This window comes from Bos javanicus, chromosome 2 (genome assembly GCF_032452875.1).
Source record: "Bos javanicus breed banteng chromosome 2, ARS-OSU_banteng_1.0, whole genome shotgun sequence".
NCBI classification, from domain to species: Eukaryota; Metazoa; Chordata; class Mammalia; order Artiodactyla; family Bovidae; genus Bos; species Bos javanicus.
Window position 1 is genome coordinate 36664603 of NC_083869.1, and position 20226 is coordinate 36684828.

A 20226-nucleotide genomic window follows, 5' to 3' on the forward strand; every position below is an offset into this window, starting at 1 on the left:
GTCATTGTTTTGTACTCCACCTAACATTTTCTCACTTATAAATTATTTAAGATTGTGGGCCATTCAATCCTTGGAGAAATGAAAACATTCCTGGTTGAAATGAAATGCAAAGAACCACCTTTCAGAGACATGATGGAGCACCTTCCTAGAGAAGGAAGGACAGCAGGAGAAAATCATCCTTTGAAATCTACTCTCATTTTGAGAAGATTAAAAAAAAAATTTATTTCCATCATTCTACCTTTACTTACTCTTTCCCTTGTTCTTTAAAATACCAATGCTCAGCTATCCAGAGAGATTCCTTGGAGATTTAAGACAATTGGTGAAACTAGTATTCTCTTTGGACAGCTGGCTCATTAAAGAATAAAATAAACTAGTATGAGTAGCATCTGTGCTACATCAATTGCCCAGAGTTGCATTTTGAGTGATTCTTTACCTGGATTGAAGTAATCCGCTTCAAAGGATCTGAAAATCCTTTAAATCATATACAAATTTTGTGAATCTGTAAATTTTATTGAGTGTGGTCTTAATCAGATTTTTCAAAGGGTATTCATTATCCCTACATTTTAAAAGTAAAGGGTATCCATACAGGATTATGTTGCTTGATTCCACTTATGATTTTTATGTTTATGTGAAATTTGCCTCAATCAAAAAAAAGGGGGCGTCCATTACTCCTTTATTTAAAAAGTGTTTTTCAAGCATTTATGCACTCTCCCACCATCATCTCTCTTTTTATAATGAATATGCTAAGCATACTTGGATAGTATGGCTCTTGAGTCAACCCTGTAATCTCCTTGAACATCTTTTTGCTCTCAGAATTTTCCTTTGGCAGGGGGGAAAGGGAGGAAATACTGAGCTCTTCGTTCTCCCTAAGCATATCAAAATTTTTTAAAAGTTTAAAGCTTCAAAAAATAAAAATTAGTGACCAAGTCAATTCTCAGGAGAATAGTTATCAATACACATCAAAAAAATCTGAGAAATGAGAATATCTGAAAAAATTTTAAATAAGATTGGAGATTATTCATTATATAAATAGACTAAAATGACACAATACTAAAAGAAAGAGGTTTATAAACAATGTGAATTTGGAATAATAGATTTCCTAAGGTATTCTGTATAAAGCTGCAGGTAGCAATAAGGAGAGTGGAGGGAACTAGGAGAGTAGAAGAACATTGGGGGGTGGGGGCAGACAGGCACACAAAAAACTGCTTCTAACATTAAAAGACAGAGGATGTAGATCCAGGGCTAGGCATTTCAATTACAGTCCAGGACTGAGGCATTCACAACTGAGACAGCTCTGGAGAGCTAAGATTAGCATGCCTATTTGGGGACCACTTTCCTAAGCCTTTATTTTCAGGTTTATTTAGGGACCATATAATACATTTTATCTTAATAATTTAAAACCTGTGACTTGCTTTTTTGCCCTTTCAAAACTTATAGGAAAGTAAAGAAAAATTATACTTAATGCAGTAAAAGAAAATTACGTTACTATTTTAATGTAGGTTTTCAGATCATGATTTAATCTTTTCTTCAAGAGTTGTCCTTTAAGCACAGAATAGACACTTACCAAATTAGGCAAAATATACTAACTTGTTCATTTGCACGAGCTCTATGTAGTTCATGAATATCAAAATCCTCCAGGTTAAGCTGCAACTTCTCTTTACAGAGTTCACAGGTGGTTACAGCCTCTAGTGAAGAACCTGGTTAAAAAAAAAAAAAAATCACAAATAAAGCTTAATTTTGCTATATCTCCACAAAACATTTTTCCTTGTGGGTTTTAAGCTTAGAATATAGAAAACTAAAAGGAAGGGAGGAAGAGACTGCAGGGAGACTGTACTACTAACATAAACCAGTAACGTCTCCTAAAATAGCAATTAGTAACACCTGACGCGCATGTCCTATTCTTGTGGTACCTAAGCCTCCATCTTGTGTTTATTTTCCCATCCCAGATACTCATATATTTTGATGTGGGATGCTGACAATGGAATATTATCTGTACTTCCTACTTCCTCTTTAAGTACTTGGATAAGATGCCATAAAGGTTGAGTTCAGTTCAGTCACTCAGTTGTGTCTGACTCCTCGCGACCCTATGGACTACAGCACGCCAGGCTTCCCTGTCCACCACCAACTCCCGGAGCTTGCTCAAACTCACGTCCATTGAGTTGGTGATGCCACCCAACCATTTCGTCCTCTGTCATCCCCTTCTTTTCCTGCTTTCAATCTTTCCCAGCATCAGGGTCTTTTTCAAGGAGTCAGTTCTTTGCATCAGGTGCCCAAAGTACTGGAATTTCACCTTCAGCATCAATCCTTCCCATGAATATTCAGGACTGATTTCCTTTAGGATGAACTGGTTGGATCTCCTTGCAATCCAAGGGACTCTTGAGAATCTTTTCCAACACCACAGTTCAAAAGCATCAATTTTTTGGCACTCAGATTTCTTTATATCCAACTCTCACATCCATACATGACTACTGGGAAAATCATAGTTTTGACTAGATGGACCTTTGTTGGTAAAGTAATGTCTCTGCTTTTTAATATGCTGTCTAGGCTGGTCATCGCTGTCTTCTAAGAAAATATAGTCACTGTTTCCATTGTTTCCTCCTCTATTTGCCATGAAATGATGGGACCGGATGCCATAAAAACATGGTATCTAAAACAACTAGTTACATAGACCTAGGCCAGTATCTTTGATGTGATAACATATACTAAGACTGCCTATGGTCTAAGAAATGTGTCTTCCCTATAACTTAGGAGGCAAAGAAAGGGATCCACTCTTCTTCAGATAAAAACAGCTCCCCTCAGCCATAAAACAGAAGTCCTGATACGTGGTACAACTGCTAAGTGATATAAGACACAGATAAGATACAAAAAGCCCCCAAATATTGTATGATTTCATTTATATGAAATATGTAGAATAAGCAAATTCAGAGAGAAAGTAGATCAGAATTTACCAGGTGCTTGAGAAGAGGGTGAGAAGGGTATTAGTGCCGAATAGATACAGAATTTCTGTTTTGGATGACTTAATAAAAGTTTTGTAAATAAATAGTGGTGATGCTTACTCAACATTCTAAATCTACTTAATGCCACTGAATTATACACTAAATAATGGTTAAAAGGGTAAATTTCATGTTATATATTTGTTTTACCATAATTAAGTACAATTCCTTCTGTCCTATATGCACTCAACATTTGGTTACTCCTAAGCTTCTGGCTCTAATTAAGTACCAGTCTTGTTTAATTAAACATATTGCCATTTTCCTCCTTGTTAAACAGGGCTTTAAAATGAAAAACTGTCCTAAAAACTAGAATAAGTCATATGCGTAATAAGGTAAAGATTTAAATTCAATTTAACATTTGTTGAGTGCTTGTTATGTGCCAAAAAAATATTAGAAGTTCTAGACATTAAGAAAGAAGTAGTCATGCCTGTCTTGAAGAGCTCATAAACTCTTAGAATTAGTGTTATTTAATAACAATTTGTTAATAATAAAAATTTAGCATAAAGTCTAAGACAACAGTTGTAGTAACTTACATGCATTTTCTAAAAACAGCTGAAAGGAAAATGAATGAATGCTACTTTGAGGTAGTAACATGTCTATGTCGCCTCAAGATAGGCTGGAGTGAAACTGCAAAAGACATTTCTATTTATCAAGTATGTGAATAATATCGATTTGCTTTTTAGAAGTCAAGCATACTTGAAAGTGTTGAAATTAAAATGCATTCATAATATTTTCTTAAACTTTAAAAATATATTACTGAAATATACTACACTCAAGATGGAGAATATAAAAAATGTGACACTTCAGAAGGTTTTCTCTTATTAAGACATTTATTCTTTGAATCAGAAGCAGGAAAAGTATGATGATTATAAAATATGGACACTGGATGCAATTTAATAATGGTCTTTCACATTTTAAGGCTTCATGTTTCTCTTCTATGGAACAAATAACAGAGAAGTTGTTCAAAAAGGCCGTATGCAGTTGGAGGAACCAGTTATCCTTGAAATCTTTAATCCAGGACCCCTCATTTAATCCAGGACACCCCTCAGGTGTCCTTCATATCCCACCTCATTCAGTAGGCCCTGCCTACATTTGCCTAAGCTTATATTAAACGTATTCTATTCATCTTTGAACATCCTCAGAGTTTTTAACAGTCTATATATAGCAGCTGCTTAAATGTTTAAACAAATCTCTATCAGAATGAATCATCTACCAGATGAGGTCGTCAAGTAAATATGAGAAAGCCTTGTGAAAACTTAACAGGAAGGTTCAGTTCTTGAGATCTTAACATTCATCACCATGAATACTTATCATTACCTTTAAAACCTATTTAATTACTTACTGTGAGCCCAATCCTGTGAGAAACTATTCATAAACATCATCTCACTTGATCTTAACAACAAACTATTCCTCAATCTGACTCTTGATGGAACTGAGGCCCAGCCCCAGACCTACTTAACATTCAAGAATGTTTAGAAATTGGATTTAAGGAATCTCTGTTTTTAAAACATAGATGGGTAATTCTGATCAGCAACCAGAATTGAGAACCAAAGTTAAGACAGTTACTCAAAATCCTATAGTTAAGTGTTGGGGAGTCATTATTCCAACCTAAAGCAAGTCTAACTCTCAAAAGCCAATGTTCTTAAATAATATATTGTATTACCTGTTTTCCTACCTATACAATACTAACAATCCAGTTGCAAATATAATAGAAGGTGAGTCAAGGTGTTTTTCATTCTGGTAATAGCTAACATTTCTGGGCCCTTGCTAAGTGTCAAGAACCATGCTGAGCATTCATTTAAACTTATTAACACCCCAGGGCAGTGCCTAATAAAGTGCACAAGGCTTTCATTACACCACACAGTCAAAAAGAGGCTGCTACAGGTAAGACTGGCCCATCCCACAGGTTTGGGATCAGATTAGTTTAGAAAAAAAGATAACCCCATACCCCAATGAGGCCTCTGCTATCTTGCTGCAGGAAGAAAAGTTTTCCGCTAGTCTCATCATATCCAGTTTGAACACATTTATCAAATTCCAACAGATCATTAACACTGAAATTAATACCATCATACTTCACAACCTATTTTTCTGTCACCCAACTATCATCATCAGACCATCACTGCCACACAAGTATGTTCATTTATTACTATGATCTAATTTCCCACCCTACTAGTCATATTTCACTAGGTCCTCCTGGTACTCATTGCTAAACACAGGTAAATTCTTCTCAACCAATTTCCTTTATGAGTCACCTGTTCAACTTCAAGACTGAACCACAGGGCCTCACAGACTGATAAAATATTCTTCTGCAATCACTTCCTCCCAACAACCGTTTGCACCTCAGGACCAAGAAACAGGGATAGACGTCCCCGATACCTATTGCTGTTTTGAAACTCAAAGTTCTTCCTCATTCATTAATGACTTTCAGTTCAGTTCAGTCACTCAGTCGTGTCCGACTTTGTGACACCATGAATCGCTGCATGTCAGGCCTCCCTGTCCATCACCAACTCCCGGAGTCCACTCAGACTCACGTCCATCGAGTCAGTGATGCCATCCAGCCATCTCATCCTCTGTCGTCCCCTTCTCCTCCTGCCCCCAATCCCTCCCAGCATCAGAGTCTTTTCCAATGAGTCAACTCTTCGCATGAGGTGGCCAAAGTACTGGAGTTTCAGCTTTAGCATCATTCCTTCCAAAGAAATCCCAGGGCTGATCTCCTTCAGAATGGACTGGTTGGATCTCCTTGCAGTCCAAGGGACTCTCAAGAGTCTTCTCCAACACTACAGTTCTAAAGCATCAATTCTTCGGCACTCAGCCTTCTTCACAGTCCAACTCTCACATCCATACATGACCACAGGAAAAACCACAGGCTTGACTAGATGGACCTTTGTTGGCAAAGTAGCACCTATCTTCTTTACACAACTTATTTCTTGGTTATTTCCACATCTACAAAGACCATAATTGATTCTGACTTCCTCAACATCCTTGCTTCCAATATTACCTGTCCCCACCTCAGCCACCCACTTTATGGTCATTAACCTTGACCTCGTCATTGCACTTTACAGCACTACTCCTAAAATCTGTGTGTTAAGCATCTCTTCTGTATACCTACGATCTTTCACTATTCTAGCTCACCTACTCTGGCAATTATCTTCAATGTCAATGAGATTCAAAAAACACAGATCCGACTTCTCACTATCTACTTCCTAATGTCCTTACTCCCTCTTTCTTGTCTAATTTCTAAGCTCACTACAACCACATCCAACTTTAACTCCCTTCATCATTTTTTGCCTGTCAAAGGTCTCAACCCCACTGAACTCAAATCCTTGTCTGTATCCAAGCATCTGAAAATTGCTTCTTAAAAATGTACATGTATCCCAATCACACTTTTAAATCATATTCATAGCCACAGATTTTTATGGACACTAGTACTATCTGAAAACATTTTAGAATGTTCTTTTCCTCACACACGAAAATTTCTTAACCCATCCCCTCCATCAGCTAAAGACCCTTATTAAGAAAACAGAGGCAATTATATGGGAATTTAAGCACCTTCTCACCAAAGCAACACACTTTGGTTAGAAATAGTCCATATCTACACTACCAGGTACCCTTTTCCTATTAAAAACTACCTATTCAACCTGTACTCTGGATCCCCTCTTCCCCTTCTCTTTTCATAAATTTTTCTCTTCACAGTATCTCTTGTTAAAATAAAAACATGTCGTCAAATTTTCTACCTTGAAAACAAAAAACAAAAACATGTACCATGACCAGGTGGTAGAAAACTCTCCAGTTTCTACCCTGTATCTCCAATTATCCTGACAGTAAAGTTTATTGTAAGAGGGGGTCTGTCTGTGTTGCTGCTTCCCTAGTCTTAGCCCAATTTAGTAATACAATGACACCTCACCTCATCCACTTCGCCCAGCAATGAAGTCACCAAGGACATCCATGCTGCCAAATTCCAGCTGTCATTTCTTTGTTCTTATCTTTCTGTTCTGACTTCTTTGTGGTACCTGACAGGGTTGATTACATCCTCTTAGAACATGTTCTTCTTTTGACTTGCACAACACTACATTTTCTGTTTTCTTCGTACCAGACTGAGGCTGTTCCTCAAATCTTCTCTGTTCCCACTAAATGTGTGGGTGCTTCAGAGCTCTGTTTCGGGTTCATTTTTTTGGTATCTGCCCTTGCGCTAGTGACATTTAATCTCAAAGCTTAAAATACTATTTATGTGCTCATGATTCCCAAAACTGAAATTTTCAGCACTGAAACTCTTGAAACATCATGCTTGTCTTGCTAACTGCCCAGATGACATTTCCATATCATTATCTAATAAACAGTTCATATATAATTATTTCCAAAACAGAACTCTTGGCTTCCTTTCCCAAATTTACACTTTTCTCAGTCTTCTTTATTTTAGTAAATGGTCCCACGATTTACTTAGTAGATCAAGGCAAAAACAGTTACTTCTCTAATTGTTCTTCTTCACTCCACCACATCCAATCCATTTGCAAGTCCCATAGAATCTACTTCCAAAACATACTCAAATCATCTATTTCTACCACCACCACCACCACCTCTAATACAATAGATTCCTAGTTGGTCACAATAGCTCCCTGCTTTCACTCTTGTCCCAATAAAATCCACTCTTCACAGAGCAGCCAAAATAGAAATAAGATCATTTCACTCCCCTGACCTTCAGTGGCTTCGTATAACATTTATAAAAATCTAAGCTTCTGACATTAGCTTTCAAAGTCCTAAATAAGCAAGCCTTTGCTCATCTCTCGTATCTCAACTTATCACCCCTGTCCTTTCCCACAAGTTACAGCCACACTGGGCCTTCATTCAGTTCCTCAAACACACCTAAGTCATTCCCACCTTAAAGGCTCTGTGCCAGGTGTTCCATGTGTTGGAATGCTCTTCCTCTCATTCTAGAATAGCTAGCTCCTCTTTGTTCAAGTTTAAAATGCTCTCATCTCAACAAGATTGGAGAAGGAAATGGCAACCCACTCCAGTGTTCTTGCCTGGAGAATCCCAGGGACGGGGGAGCCTGGTGGGCTGCCGTCTATGGGGTCACACAGGGTTGGACACGACTGAAGTGACTTAGCAGCAGCAGCATCTCAACAAGGCATTCCTTTAACACCTAATACCACCACCATGGGAGAAGGTTGCCTTGTCTGACTTGTTCTCTATATCCCGTATCTATAACGATGCCTGGCTCCATAACAGCACTTAATAAATAACGACTCCCTATAGCAATCCTACTGCTGCATATTAACATTAGAGAAAATAAATCTTTCTCAAGGACACATAGCTGCTAAATAGTAACAGTATTTCTTTGATTCAAAAGCATCTTACATGATATAAGGGTCATCAGCAATAACAAATCACAGTTAACTATACACATATGGAAGTAAATAAATTATTCAGTAAATGAAATACAACACTACCATACATTAAATTTATGAAGCAAAACTAATGCTCTTTAATGCTTTTGCTTCAAAAAATGATCGACACTTTTGTTAAGAGTAGACATTTGAATAAATTATAATCAGAATTGTTACTAAAATCCATACACGCATGCATTTCTTAGAAAAAACTGTGAAAACTTAATACACAAAGGGGTAAATCTTACCAGAGTTAATTTTGGCCTGTAACCATTTCTTCATACACTCTTGGTGGACATACTGTAAACTTCCGGTGCACTTGCATGGCTCTATCAGCAAGTTAGAGGATGATGCAGCTGCCATCTGACAAATTCTACATAAATCACCTTCTTCTTCTTCAGAGTCCTCTAAAAGGAGGCTGGAAAAGACAGTATATTTCCTAAACAGAGCTATCAAAACTCATCCTGGTTGGTCACTTCTAGTCATACATAATTCCAAAATATATCATGGTCTCTCTGGGTAGAAAAAAGGCAAACAATAACAATAATAAATAGCAACTACAGGAAAAATACTTTCAACAAGAGTAAAAAATGTAATATTTTAAAAGAAATCAAATAGGCTACCCTATTACTTATCTTCAAACAATTTAAAGTAATTCTGTCCTTGGTACCACAGCTTAAGTTCCACAGCTTTCATAATTTATAAGTTTCATTAAGATTTTAATTTCTGCAATATCACAGATTACTTCAATTCCAGGAGTATAAAGATAATGTACATATATACCCATTACTTTTGTCCCCTCAAAACTTTAAGTCAACTTTGATGAATTAAACATTGACTTGTGATTTTTCAATTTACATGTTGTTAGAACCACGTTATGGAGAAGAAAATGGCAACCCACTCCAGTACTCTTGCCTGGAAAATCCCATGGATGGAGGAGCCTAGGAGGCTACAGTTCATGGGGCTGCAAAGAGTCGGACACGACTGAATGACTTCACCTCACCTCAGAACCACGTTATGTTTAAACTGATAAAGTTTTGTATTAAATCATAATAAAATCAAAACAATAGATTTTAAAATTCCTCATTTTCCCCACCCCTAGTAATGTTAGTAAATCATTCTCATAGGTTAGGATTTTAAAGTGTGGAGTAGTTCCCATTAACCCACATCCTGTATTTCACAGGCCAACATGTACTGCTTCTTTAAATGCAGAAATGATCACTATAGAATAAGTCATTTTTTTTGGTTAAATCTCTCACCTTAGTCCACTGCTGACACAAAAAAGGTACTCAATAAATTGATGATACAGAATACTAAACATTAACTGAAATACAACCTGGATTATATTATATGGGTTTCATATGAGTTTAGCAAAAGATTTGTGCAAAGAGAAACAGATGTACTTTGAGGTGACTTCCATACCTAGACTTAACCAGAGATATAACCTCAAGTATTAATCTTTGTTTTTTCTCAACAGTTATTATTTATTTTTGGCTGAGTCTCTGTTGCTGCATGGGCTTTTCTCTAGTTGCCGTGAATGGGAGCTACTCTAGCTGTCGTGTGCAGACTTCTCCCTGAGGGGGCTTCTCTTGCTGCACAGCACAGGGTCTGGGCGTGCAGACTCCAGTAGTTGTGGCTCCTGGACTCTAGAACACAGGCTCAGTAATTGTGGCGCATGGGCTTGGTTGCTGTGTGGCATGTGGGATTTTCCTGGACCAGGGATCCAATCTGTGTCTACTGCTCTGGCAGGCAGATTCTACCACTAAGCCACCAGAGAAGCCCCTCGAATGTTAATCTTTATGTTTTACCTTCAGATGTGACTTTCTTTGGCTCTGAGTTTTTACTCTGGGAGAGTCCATTTTTTTACACTTTTATTCATTTAATTGTAAAGTATATTATAATCCTCATGTATAAATGAAAAACATAATAAAGGAACACGCACATATAAACTCCATGTCAAAATACCCCAACAAATGTGCTTTTGAACTAGCTAACTAGACAGGGAAGTGCTGGCTTAATTGGTTACTCTTTGGACATCAGTAAACTAATGCTTTGCCTACTTACACTATTGCACTCAAATTAATCTCACTTTGAGCATAAGAAATATAGTACTTACTATATTACTCAGTAGACTGTTCACAAATAGAGGCTGCTCCTATAACATTAAACCTAACACTACCACAGGAGAATAAATTCTTCTCTACGAAAGGAGAAAAAGCAAATTTTAAGGGAATCTTTACTTGGTACAATTTGTTTTTTCTAAGGAAAAGTGGAAACATACTCGTCTATGTTCACTATCTTAGAAAGCATATGAAGCTTCCTTTATTACCCAGAGTAAGATTTGAATTGTTTCTTGTTAAAAACAAAAAAGAATCTAAAGTGATACTAACAACTATGCTCCCCAACAATTTCATTACTGGGGCCTTTATGAATAAGAAAAAACAAAAACCAAAAACACCCAACGACCTTAGCATTACGTAAGTCTTTTCTTCTTACAAGTATATTTTATGTGCACTATCCTATCCTATTGGAGAAGGCAATGGCACCCCACTCCAGTACTCTTGCCTGGAAAATCCCATGGGCGGAGGAGCCTGGTAGGCTGCAGTCCATGGGGTCGCTAAGAGTCGGACACGACTGAGCGACTTCACTTTCACTTTACACTTTCATGCATTGGAGAAGGAAATGGCAACCCACTCCAGTGTTCTTGCCTAGCACAGTTGGACACGACTGCAGCGACTCAGCAGCAGCAGCAGCATCCTATCCTATTTCATCATAAAAGTAATACATGGAAAAACTAAGCAACAATATTAACACGACAAAATAATTAAGTTGGACTGAAAATCTCTGATCTTTCATCTTTTCCCAGAGATTTTTAAGCAATCTAAACTCTACAGAAGATTTCATATGAATAAAAAATTCTAAGTTCTGAATTTAAATTGACATTTCTGTCAGTCACAGTAATTCAGCATACATTTAGACTTTAAAAAAATTTAAAAATCTGTGATTTTACCTCATCCCCAAAAAGATTTGAAATCAGAAATATAAATAAATGGTAAATAAATGATCTTATTAAAAGGTGAAATATTGTCTTGATACATATGACCACTTGGGTCAACTTAACCAATTCCATGTAGCACTAGCCTACCAAGACAAAGGGTAAGAGATTAAGGCCTTTTGTCTCCATACGTATCTGTGTCCAAAGCTGGTTAAAAACAACCTTTAGATTATTTCCCGATGCAATTTACACCCCCAGTACCTACCTCTAGAATTAATTCTCATCCATTTTACCTCTGAGCAAGATACTAACATCTTACTGGATGTAAATTTTAAAGGAAGAAAATTTCAGACATCACTCTTATGAGAAACCATTTTAGAAACAAACAGTTCTTTCTTTAATCTGTTACTGCTTTACAGGCTTAAGACATGTATTCAAACTTACCTCTCTTTTATTTTCTGTAGTCTTTCTGGGTCTCTTGAAGGTACATTTTTAGTTTTATCATTTTTTCCATCAGATGAACTCCACCCTGAAGGAATAATATCTACAGTGATCATAACATTATCAGTCAAATTATTTCCAAGTGCTGGGGGCACTGCAAATCGAAATAAGGAACCAGGAAGGATCCCCGTTATCCCTGTACTTCGTCCGCTCCGAGTTGAATCTGAGGGGGAGTCACCTGTACCAACACTGCTTGGTGCTGCAGATGCCTGCGGTCTGTTGGCACCAGCCCCAAGGGGCTCACTCTGTGCTTCAAGGTGAACCACTTCATTTGATTCTCTTCTAAAAAGATGATGAGATCTAGATGGTATATCAGAGGTAGATATCCTTGAAGATTCATCTCGTCCCTCTCGCCTCCTTCTAGAGAACAAAGGTGTGCATCTATTTCTAAGTGAGGAAGATAACCACGGTCCTGTATTTCTGCCTTCAGATTCTTGGCTAAAATTCTGGGAATCTGGCTCAGAGTTATGATTTTGGCTAAGAGATGACAAACCCCATCTTCGCCGAAGAAATCGAAATCCCTGAGAAGCTTCGGATGCCCTATTATCAGGAATATCAGAGGCTGATGCTGCATTACCACGAGACTGAGAACCTGTCAAGATTCTTGGAGAAACATAAGAATTTTCAGAACTCAATGACCTTGTATTCAAGGAGTCTTGATTAGACCTTCGTGAAAAAAAAGTAGATGACATACTAGAAGCTATACGTGACAGCAATCTCCTTGTTGTGCGTCTACCTTCATTGTCAGAAGATTCTTGAAATGATCTGTGAGATGAGTTAATCCTATCTGAACTGCCTATAGTTGAGGTTTCACCTCTATTTGAAGTATAAGAAAATCCAGGCTGCATACTGCTTTGGGGAGATTCTAATTCTCTTGGAGAAAAATTTGATCTTAAAGAATTTCTACCAGAGTCCCTAGAACATGGTATGGTTTGATGTTCAGAAGGCATTTGGTGGTTAGTAGATGATGCACTCAATTGTAAAGTGCTCAATGAGTTCTCTTTTGGTCTTGCTCCTTGTGAATATGAAGAAGGAACTCTGTCTTGAACACCTATTTTTTAAAAAAGAAAAGATAACCAATTACGTGAATTATCTGTGCATTATTAAATTTAAGTCTATTAACCACTAATTAATGCCAAAATTAACCCTTAGATTCAAACTGAACACTGGCATATTATAGCTACACAGCCTAACTACCATTACAGAAAAAAAATTAACATATTTAACTATCTGTCTACACTTTTGGTAAAATCCAGTGCTGCTGAATAAAGTCGTCATTACAAATTTTTAAAAACAGAAATGCATTATAGCTTTATAAGAGGCAAACATCAATCAACCAACACGGATGAAGGTATAACAGTTGAATTTACTGATCAAAAATTGATATGGGAGAAGAATACCTAACATCTAAATGGATAAGGAATTTTAAATGGGTCAAAAACTCAAAGTAAATGACTCATAACAAGTAAAAGCAAAATTCTCATAGGGAGATGGTGTTTTTGAAATTTTTCTTACTCTAATAAGTACAAAGTTATTTCATGTAAATATTATCATTCTTGTCATTTTATAGCAAACCATGCTAACAGTTCAAACTTTCTCCAACCTTTGGCCTCTTCTTTCAAGTTAACAACAGGGATTTTAATCCCTGATTACTCATCAACCATAACTATGTTTAAAAAAAAAAAATACTGGCCCGGAACTCCTAGTCAGAATAGAGCTCTGGCATCTGCAATTTTAACAGTACATTGCTGATGATTCTAACCTTCAAGTGGAATGAGAAATACCACAGCATTCCTTTATAAAAAATATTCGTCCATATACCTAGTTTAAGAACTAGATTGTTACTGTGCTAACACATGGTACCTCATGGAAGAATCAATGGGGACGAATCTATTTCACACACTTATACTCCCCAAACCTAGAAGCTACTGACACTGTTTACTAAACCTCCTCCATCCAAAGTCAAGCAAATGAAAATACGCTTTCATTTGTCTTAAATAAAGCAACAAATTGCCCTAATAAGGTCATTTAACAAATCTAGTTAAACCTCCCAATAGAAATGTATATTCTTCTTTGTAAATCAAATTCCACTTTTGTCTGCTATGACTGTCAACTTCAGTTAGTATCTTTTATCTTCAGTTATGTACTATTATTGTTTTATTTTTATTTTTTTAATTGCACTTATTTTTTTCAGGTGGATTCACTGCATAATGGATAACTCATTGGACTTCTATTTTTTTTAATTTAGGCTTACACACAGTGACAGAAACAGTGTGGGTTTTTATTTCAACTAAATGAAAACAAAAACAAATTCATGCTAAACTAAATGAATTCTAAATTATGTCTTAAAATGATGATTTCATGTTTTTCTTAATTCATAAGGCAAATTATATTGCAGCATATAATAATTATCAAGTATATCTAAAACATATACATTCAGAAGAGTGGAAAAATTATAAGCAAACAGAATTTGGATACTTAGATTGGTTACAATTTTTACAGTAAAACAGCAAAGTCCTAGAATATATATCAAGCTATCCTATATTCTAAATCTTCATAGTATTTATTTATTCCTCTGTACTGTGATTTTAATGATACAAAGAAGAAAATATAACATTATTAGATAAATTATGCATAACAGTATAGCTTATACATACATGATGAAGTTGTGAAATCACCACTTCGGTGACTATAATCCGCAAGATTACTAATGGAGGAATCTGTTCTCCTCTCTCTCATCAAGTCAGTTCCAAATGATCCAAGTACCACTGATGAAGACCTGGGAACTTGACTATGCCTCCAAGTAGAATCTTAAAATAATTGAAGAAGTTTTAATTCAGAGAAAGCTTTCCAGGTTTCTGATGACAAATTTTCAATACTACACAGAGATAATTATGGCTTATTGGTGGTGCTAGTGGTAAAGAAACTGTCTGCCAGTGCAGGAGACTTAAGAGACGCGGGTTCGATCCCTGGGTCAGGAAGACCCCTGGGTCAGGAAGACCCCTGGAGGAGGGCATGGCAACCCACTCCAGTATTCTTGCCTCGAGAATCCCATGGACAGAGGAGACTGGCGGGGTACAGTCTATGGGGTTGCAAAGAGTCGGACACAACTGAAGTGATGAGGCATGCATGCGCACATAGGAATCCAGTTATATAGTTGCAATGAAAAGCAAAATCCACTAATGAACTAATCACTCATAAAATTATCTCCTACTCATACACACTCTTCTCTAATACGAAAATCTACCCCTCATCTAGAAAGCCAATGTCTCAGTCACTCCCTAAAATATCTGAATATACAATATACACATGATGTAAAAATGATTACAGCAAAAGTGATGAGAACAGCCAAAATCAAAGCCATCTTGAAAAGAAAGAGGTTATACTGCAAGTTACATTATTTTGTCGGAACTATTATTGCTGCCACACTTCGTTCATCCTTATGCTAAGAATTAATGTATCATTCCAATTATAATCTAAATTCTGTTAGATATAATTTCATTTAATAAGAAATTAAAAATTAAGTCTCAAAACTTACCCCCCTTTACTGTTTATCTTGAAATTCTGGGTCTTCCTCTCCTAGTCCTAAACTCCTTAAATAATTTCCCTTCATTAAGGGAAAAGGCCCGGGGTTATTATTATGCCTTTACAGAGCAGAAGAGAACAAAAGTATCACTACATAACGATTATCTGTCTACAAAGTTAAGGTCAGTCTGCTCTTACCCATCACATTACTCTTAATATCTTTCAGATGGCCAGTGTCTTTCTCATGGCAGTCCTACTTAACAAAATAGAAAGGAATCGTTTATGCTAATTACTTTATGCCTAAATCTTTCATACCAGAGTGATTGAGTGATTTGTCCAATGTCACACAATTAGAAGACTAGAATCATAGCATTCCAATTCCTTGTACAGAACTTCTAGAACACCACCAACTATTTTTCAACTAAAGAATTTCTACATTTTCTTAAAGTTAAGTGTCATATAGCACAATGTGTATTATTTACAAATACGCTAAGGAAACATTTTAAACATGTTATCTGTAAATCTGGCTTTCCCAGTAACAATTTAAAACTTTATCTCCTATAATAATGAGCAGAAGACAGGTCAGTTTTATAAACTTTGCTACTACTACATATCAGCTATTCTAATTAAATAAAATCCATTAATATCCCATTTGTGTAAGACATTTTTACCAAATTTGAACAAAAATCCAAGATGAAGAGTTAATTTCACTTCCAGCACTAACCTAAGGTAAGATTTTGTAAGATCCACTTTTATTTCTGACTCAGTCTCACATGTAATCTACTTGTTTAAAACAGAACAGCTTGGGAAAAGGGCTTTTGTCCAAAATATATATACAGTGACTAGTATGTACATAAATTTAATTAATTATTACCTGATACTGCATTTAAACCATGGCCAACACTTCTTCCAGTTGAGGTAGATGTACAGTTTGTACAAGAAAGTTTAGGTCTTTTTGAATCATGATCCCGTTGCTGGTTTTGTGATCTTGAGCGTGCTCCCTGAGTTATCTCAGACTCACTATACCATGTAGGTTGAAATGGTGACGCAGCTGCTGATGCAGACTGTAAGTTAAAATGAAATTTTACAAAGGAACAAAACACTTGAAATTTTTAAATATAGTTGAAATATTAAATTTAATCTATAGTGTTCTAATGGAGAAGGCAATGGCAACCCCACTCCAGTACTGATGCCCGGAAAATCCCATGAGCAGAGGAGCCTGGTAGGCTGCAGTCCATGGGGTCGCTAAAAGTCAGACACAACTGAGCGACTTCACTTTCACTTTCCACTTTCATGCATTGGAGAAGGAAATGGCAACCCACTCCAGTGTTCTTGCCTGGAGAATCCCATGGACGGAGAAGCCTGGTAGGCTGCAGTCCATGAGGTCGCAGAGTCGGACACGAATGAAGCGACTTAGCAGCAGCATAGTGTTCTAATAAACTGCCGAGGATCATTCATTCTTCACCAAGCACAAATTTTTCTACCATGTAGGTTCTATTGTCTTCTACCACTTGTTCCTTTACATGGTAACTTATTTTGCTAGACAGCCAATTTGATTTAGGTATGTCTTCTTTGTAACTGAATATATACACTAGGCTAGGAAACACTGAGGAGTAAAAATTTATATGTAATTATTGTGTTCTCCAGGTTTAATATTAACCCATTGATGAACCTTGTTTCTTCCTCTTATAGGTAAACAGAACACCAAGAAAGGCATTAAGTGTGAGTACTCTTCTGTAAGAATAATATTTTCAAGGAACCAAAAACACATCTGGATCTTATGCCCATTCTCAGGAAGTCAAACAACATTACTGCTGCTGCTAAGTCGCTTCAGTCGTGTCTGACTCTGTGTGACCCCATAGACGGCAGCCCACCAGGCTCCCCCGTCCCTGGGATTCTCTAGGCAAGAACACTGGAGTGAAAAAAAAAGAAAATAACACTGGAGTGGGTTGCTATTTCCTTCTCCTATGCATGAAAGTGAAGTCGCTCAGTCATGTTCAACTCTTAGCAACCCCATGGACTGCAGCCTACCAGGCTCCTCCATCCATGGGATTTTCCAGGCAAGAGTACTGGAGTGGGATAAGTCATCCACAGAGACCCAATCAATGAACTGAATAGCACGTGAGATGAAATTCATTAAATATTTCAAAATAAAACCATGTTATGAGCCACCATCATCTATCAGGGACTTAATCCTGCAGGCCAATGGTTTTAAGACCTTTGAATTTCAAAGATCAAAAATACTTTTCAAGTTTTAATTTAAAATTTAGAAAGAACTTCTATTTCTGACCCGTAAATCTAAAATAGCAAGTAGCACCTAACCTCATCCCCAATCTTTTTAAATGGGCATTTTATACGCTCCTAAAACATGAACACACTGGGCACAGCAAACACCCTTTGCTGATAACACAAGAGACAATTCTATACATGGACATCATCAAATGGTCAATATCAAAATCAGACTGATTATATTCTTTGTGGTCAAAGATGGAGAAGTTCTTGTACAGTAGCAAAAACAAGACTTAGAACAGACTGGCTCAGATCATTAGCTCCTTAAATAGAGTATGGAAAACCACTAGGCCAAGCCCATTCAGATATGATCTAAGTCAAATCCCTTATTATACAGCAGAGGTGAGGAACAGATTCAGGGATTATATCTGGTAGACAGAGGGCCTGAAGAACTACGTACAGAGGTTTTAACAGTGTACAGGAGGCAGTGACCAAAACAATCCCAAAGGAAATGAAATGCAAGGCAAAGTGGTTGTCTGCGGAGGCTTTACAAATAGCTGAAGGTCCAAATTTCTCTACAACGCTGTCAACTCTTAGTACTGTCTCACTTGTTTTATTTTAGCCATTCTAGTGGGTATGAAGTGGTGTCTCATTAAGAGTGTACATTTGCATTTCTTAATGGGTAATGATGTTGAGCATCTATTCATGTGGTTCATTGGCCATTTATACATCTTCTGAAAAATGTCTGTTTAGTTGCTCTGCTCATTTTAAACTGAGTTGTTTTCTTTGTTACAACCTAAAGGTTCTTTATATAGTCTGGTTACAAGTTCCTTGTCATATGGCATAGGCTTCACAAATAACTTCTCCCATTTTGTAAGTTGTCTTTTCACACTCTTCATGGCATTGCTATGGGCTTCCCTAGTAGCTCAGCTGGTAAAGAATCTATGCAATGCAGAACCCGGTTAGATTCCTGGGTCAGGAAGGTCCCCTGGAAAAGGGATAGGCTACCCAGTCCAGTACTCTAGGGTTTTCCTGGTGGCTCAGACAGTAAAGAATCTGCCTGCAATGCGGGAGAGCTGGGTCCAATCCCTGGGTTGGGAAGATGCCCTGGAAGAGGACATGGCAACCCAGTGCAGCATTCTTGCCTGGAGAATCCCCATGGGCCAAGGAGCCTGGTGGGCTGAGGTATACAACGATTTCACAAAGACAGAGCTGAGCGACTAAGCAAACGGATATATGGCATTTCAGTTCAGTTCAGTCACGTCCAACTCTTTGCAACCCCATGAACCGCAGCAACCAGGCCTCCCAGTCCATCACCAACTCCTAGAGTCCACCAAAACTCAGGTCCATTGAGTCAGTGATGCCATACAACAATCTCATTCTCTGTCGTCCCCTTCTCCTCCTGCCCTCAATCTTTCCCAGCATGAGGGTCTTTCCAAATGAGTCAGCTCTTCGCATCAGGTGGCCAAAGTATTGGAGTTTCAGCTTCAGCATCAGTCCTTCCAATGAACACCCAGGACTGATCTCCTTTGGAATGGACTGGTTGGATCTCCTTGCAGTCCAAGGGACTCTCAAGAGTCTTCTCCAACACCACAGTACAAAAGCATCAATTCTTTGGCACTCAGCCTTCTTCACAGTCCAACTCTCACATCCATACATGACTACTGGAAAAACTATCATAGCCTTGACTAGATGGACCTTTGTTGGCAAAGTAATGTCTCTGCTTTTGAATATGCTATCTCGGTTGGTCATAACTTTCCTTCCAAGGAGTAAGCGTCTTTTAATTTCATGGCTGCGGTCACCATCTGCAGTGATTTTGGAGCTCAAAAAAATAAAGTCAGCCACTGTTTAACCATCTGTTTGCCATGAAGTGATGGGACCGCATGCCATGATCTTAGTTTTCTGAATGCTGAGCTTTAAGCCAACTTTTTCACTCTCCTCTTTCACTTCCATCAAGAGGCTTTTTAGTTCCTCTTCACTTTCTGCCATAAGGGTGGTGTCATCTGCATATCTGAGGTTATTGATATTTCTCCCGGCAATCTTGATTCCAGCTTGTGCTTCCTCCAGCCCAGCATCTCTCATGATGTACTCTGCATATAAGATAAATAAGCAGGGTGACAATATACAGCCTTGACGTACTCCTTTACCTATCTGGAACCAGTCTGTTGTTCCATGTCCAGTTCTAATTCTTGCTTCCTGACCTGCATACAAATTTCTCAAGAGGCAGCTCAGGTGTTCTGGTATTCCCATGTCTTTCAGAATTTTCCAGTTTATGTGATCTACACAGTCAAAGGCTTTGACATAGTCAGTAAAGACGTTTTTCTGGAACTCTCGTTTCTTTGATGATCCAGCGGATGCTGGCAATTTGATCTCTGGTTCTCCTGCCTTTCCTAAAACCAGCTTGAACATCTGGAAGTTCACGGTTCATGTATTGCTGAAGCCTGGCTTGGAGAATTTTGAGCATTACTTACTAGCGTGTGAGATGAGTGCAATTGTGCGGTAGTTTGAGCATTCTCTGGCATTGCCTTTCTTTGGGATTGGAATGAAAACTGACCTTTTCCAGTCCTGTGGCCATTGCTGAGTTTTCCAAATTTGCCGG

General features: G+C 37.7%; 1 protein-coding gene across 22 annotated transcripts in view; it reads right to left on the bottom strand.

Annotated features, from left to right (window-relative positions):
- Positions 1-20226, bottom strand: part of MARCHF7 (membrane associated ring-CH-type finger 7) — a 47811-nt gene that overhangs the window by 6424 nt on the left and 21161 nt on the right. For 20 of the 22 annotated variants that reach the window (XR_009732448.1, XR_009732452.1, XM_061396338.1 and 17 more), the window contains 5 exons: positions 16273-16462; positions 14531-14683; positions 11817-12924; positions 8626-8795; positions 1588-1697 (listed from right to left, as the gene is read on the bottom strand). Coding sequence is in view for 19 of the 22 variants with exons in the window: in XM_061396338.1 (XP_061252322.1) it covers positions 1588-1697; positions 8626-8795; positions 11817-12924; positions 14531-14683; positions 16273-16462 (1731 nt within the window). In the remaining 3 variants the exon portion in view is untranslated. Of the gene's footprint in view, positions 1-1564; positions 1698-8625; positions 8796-11816; positions 12925-14530; positions 14684-15411; positions 16237-16272; positions 16463-20226 lie in introns of those variants that run through there. The other 2 variants (XR_009732463.1, XM_061396354.1) reach the window with 2 other exon arrangements.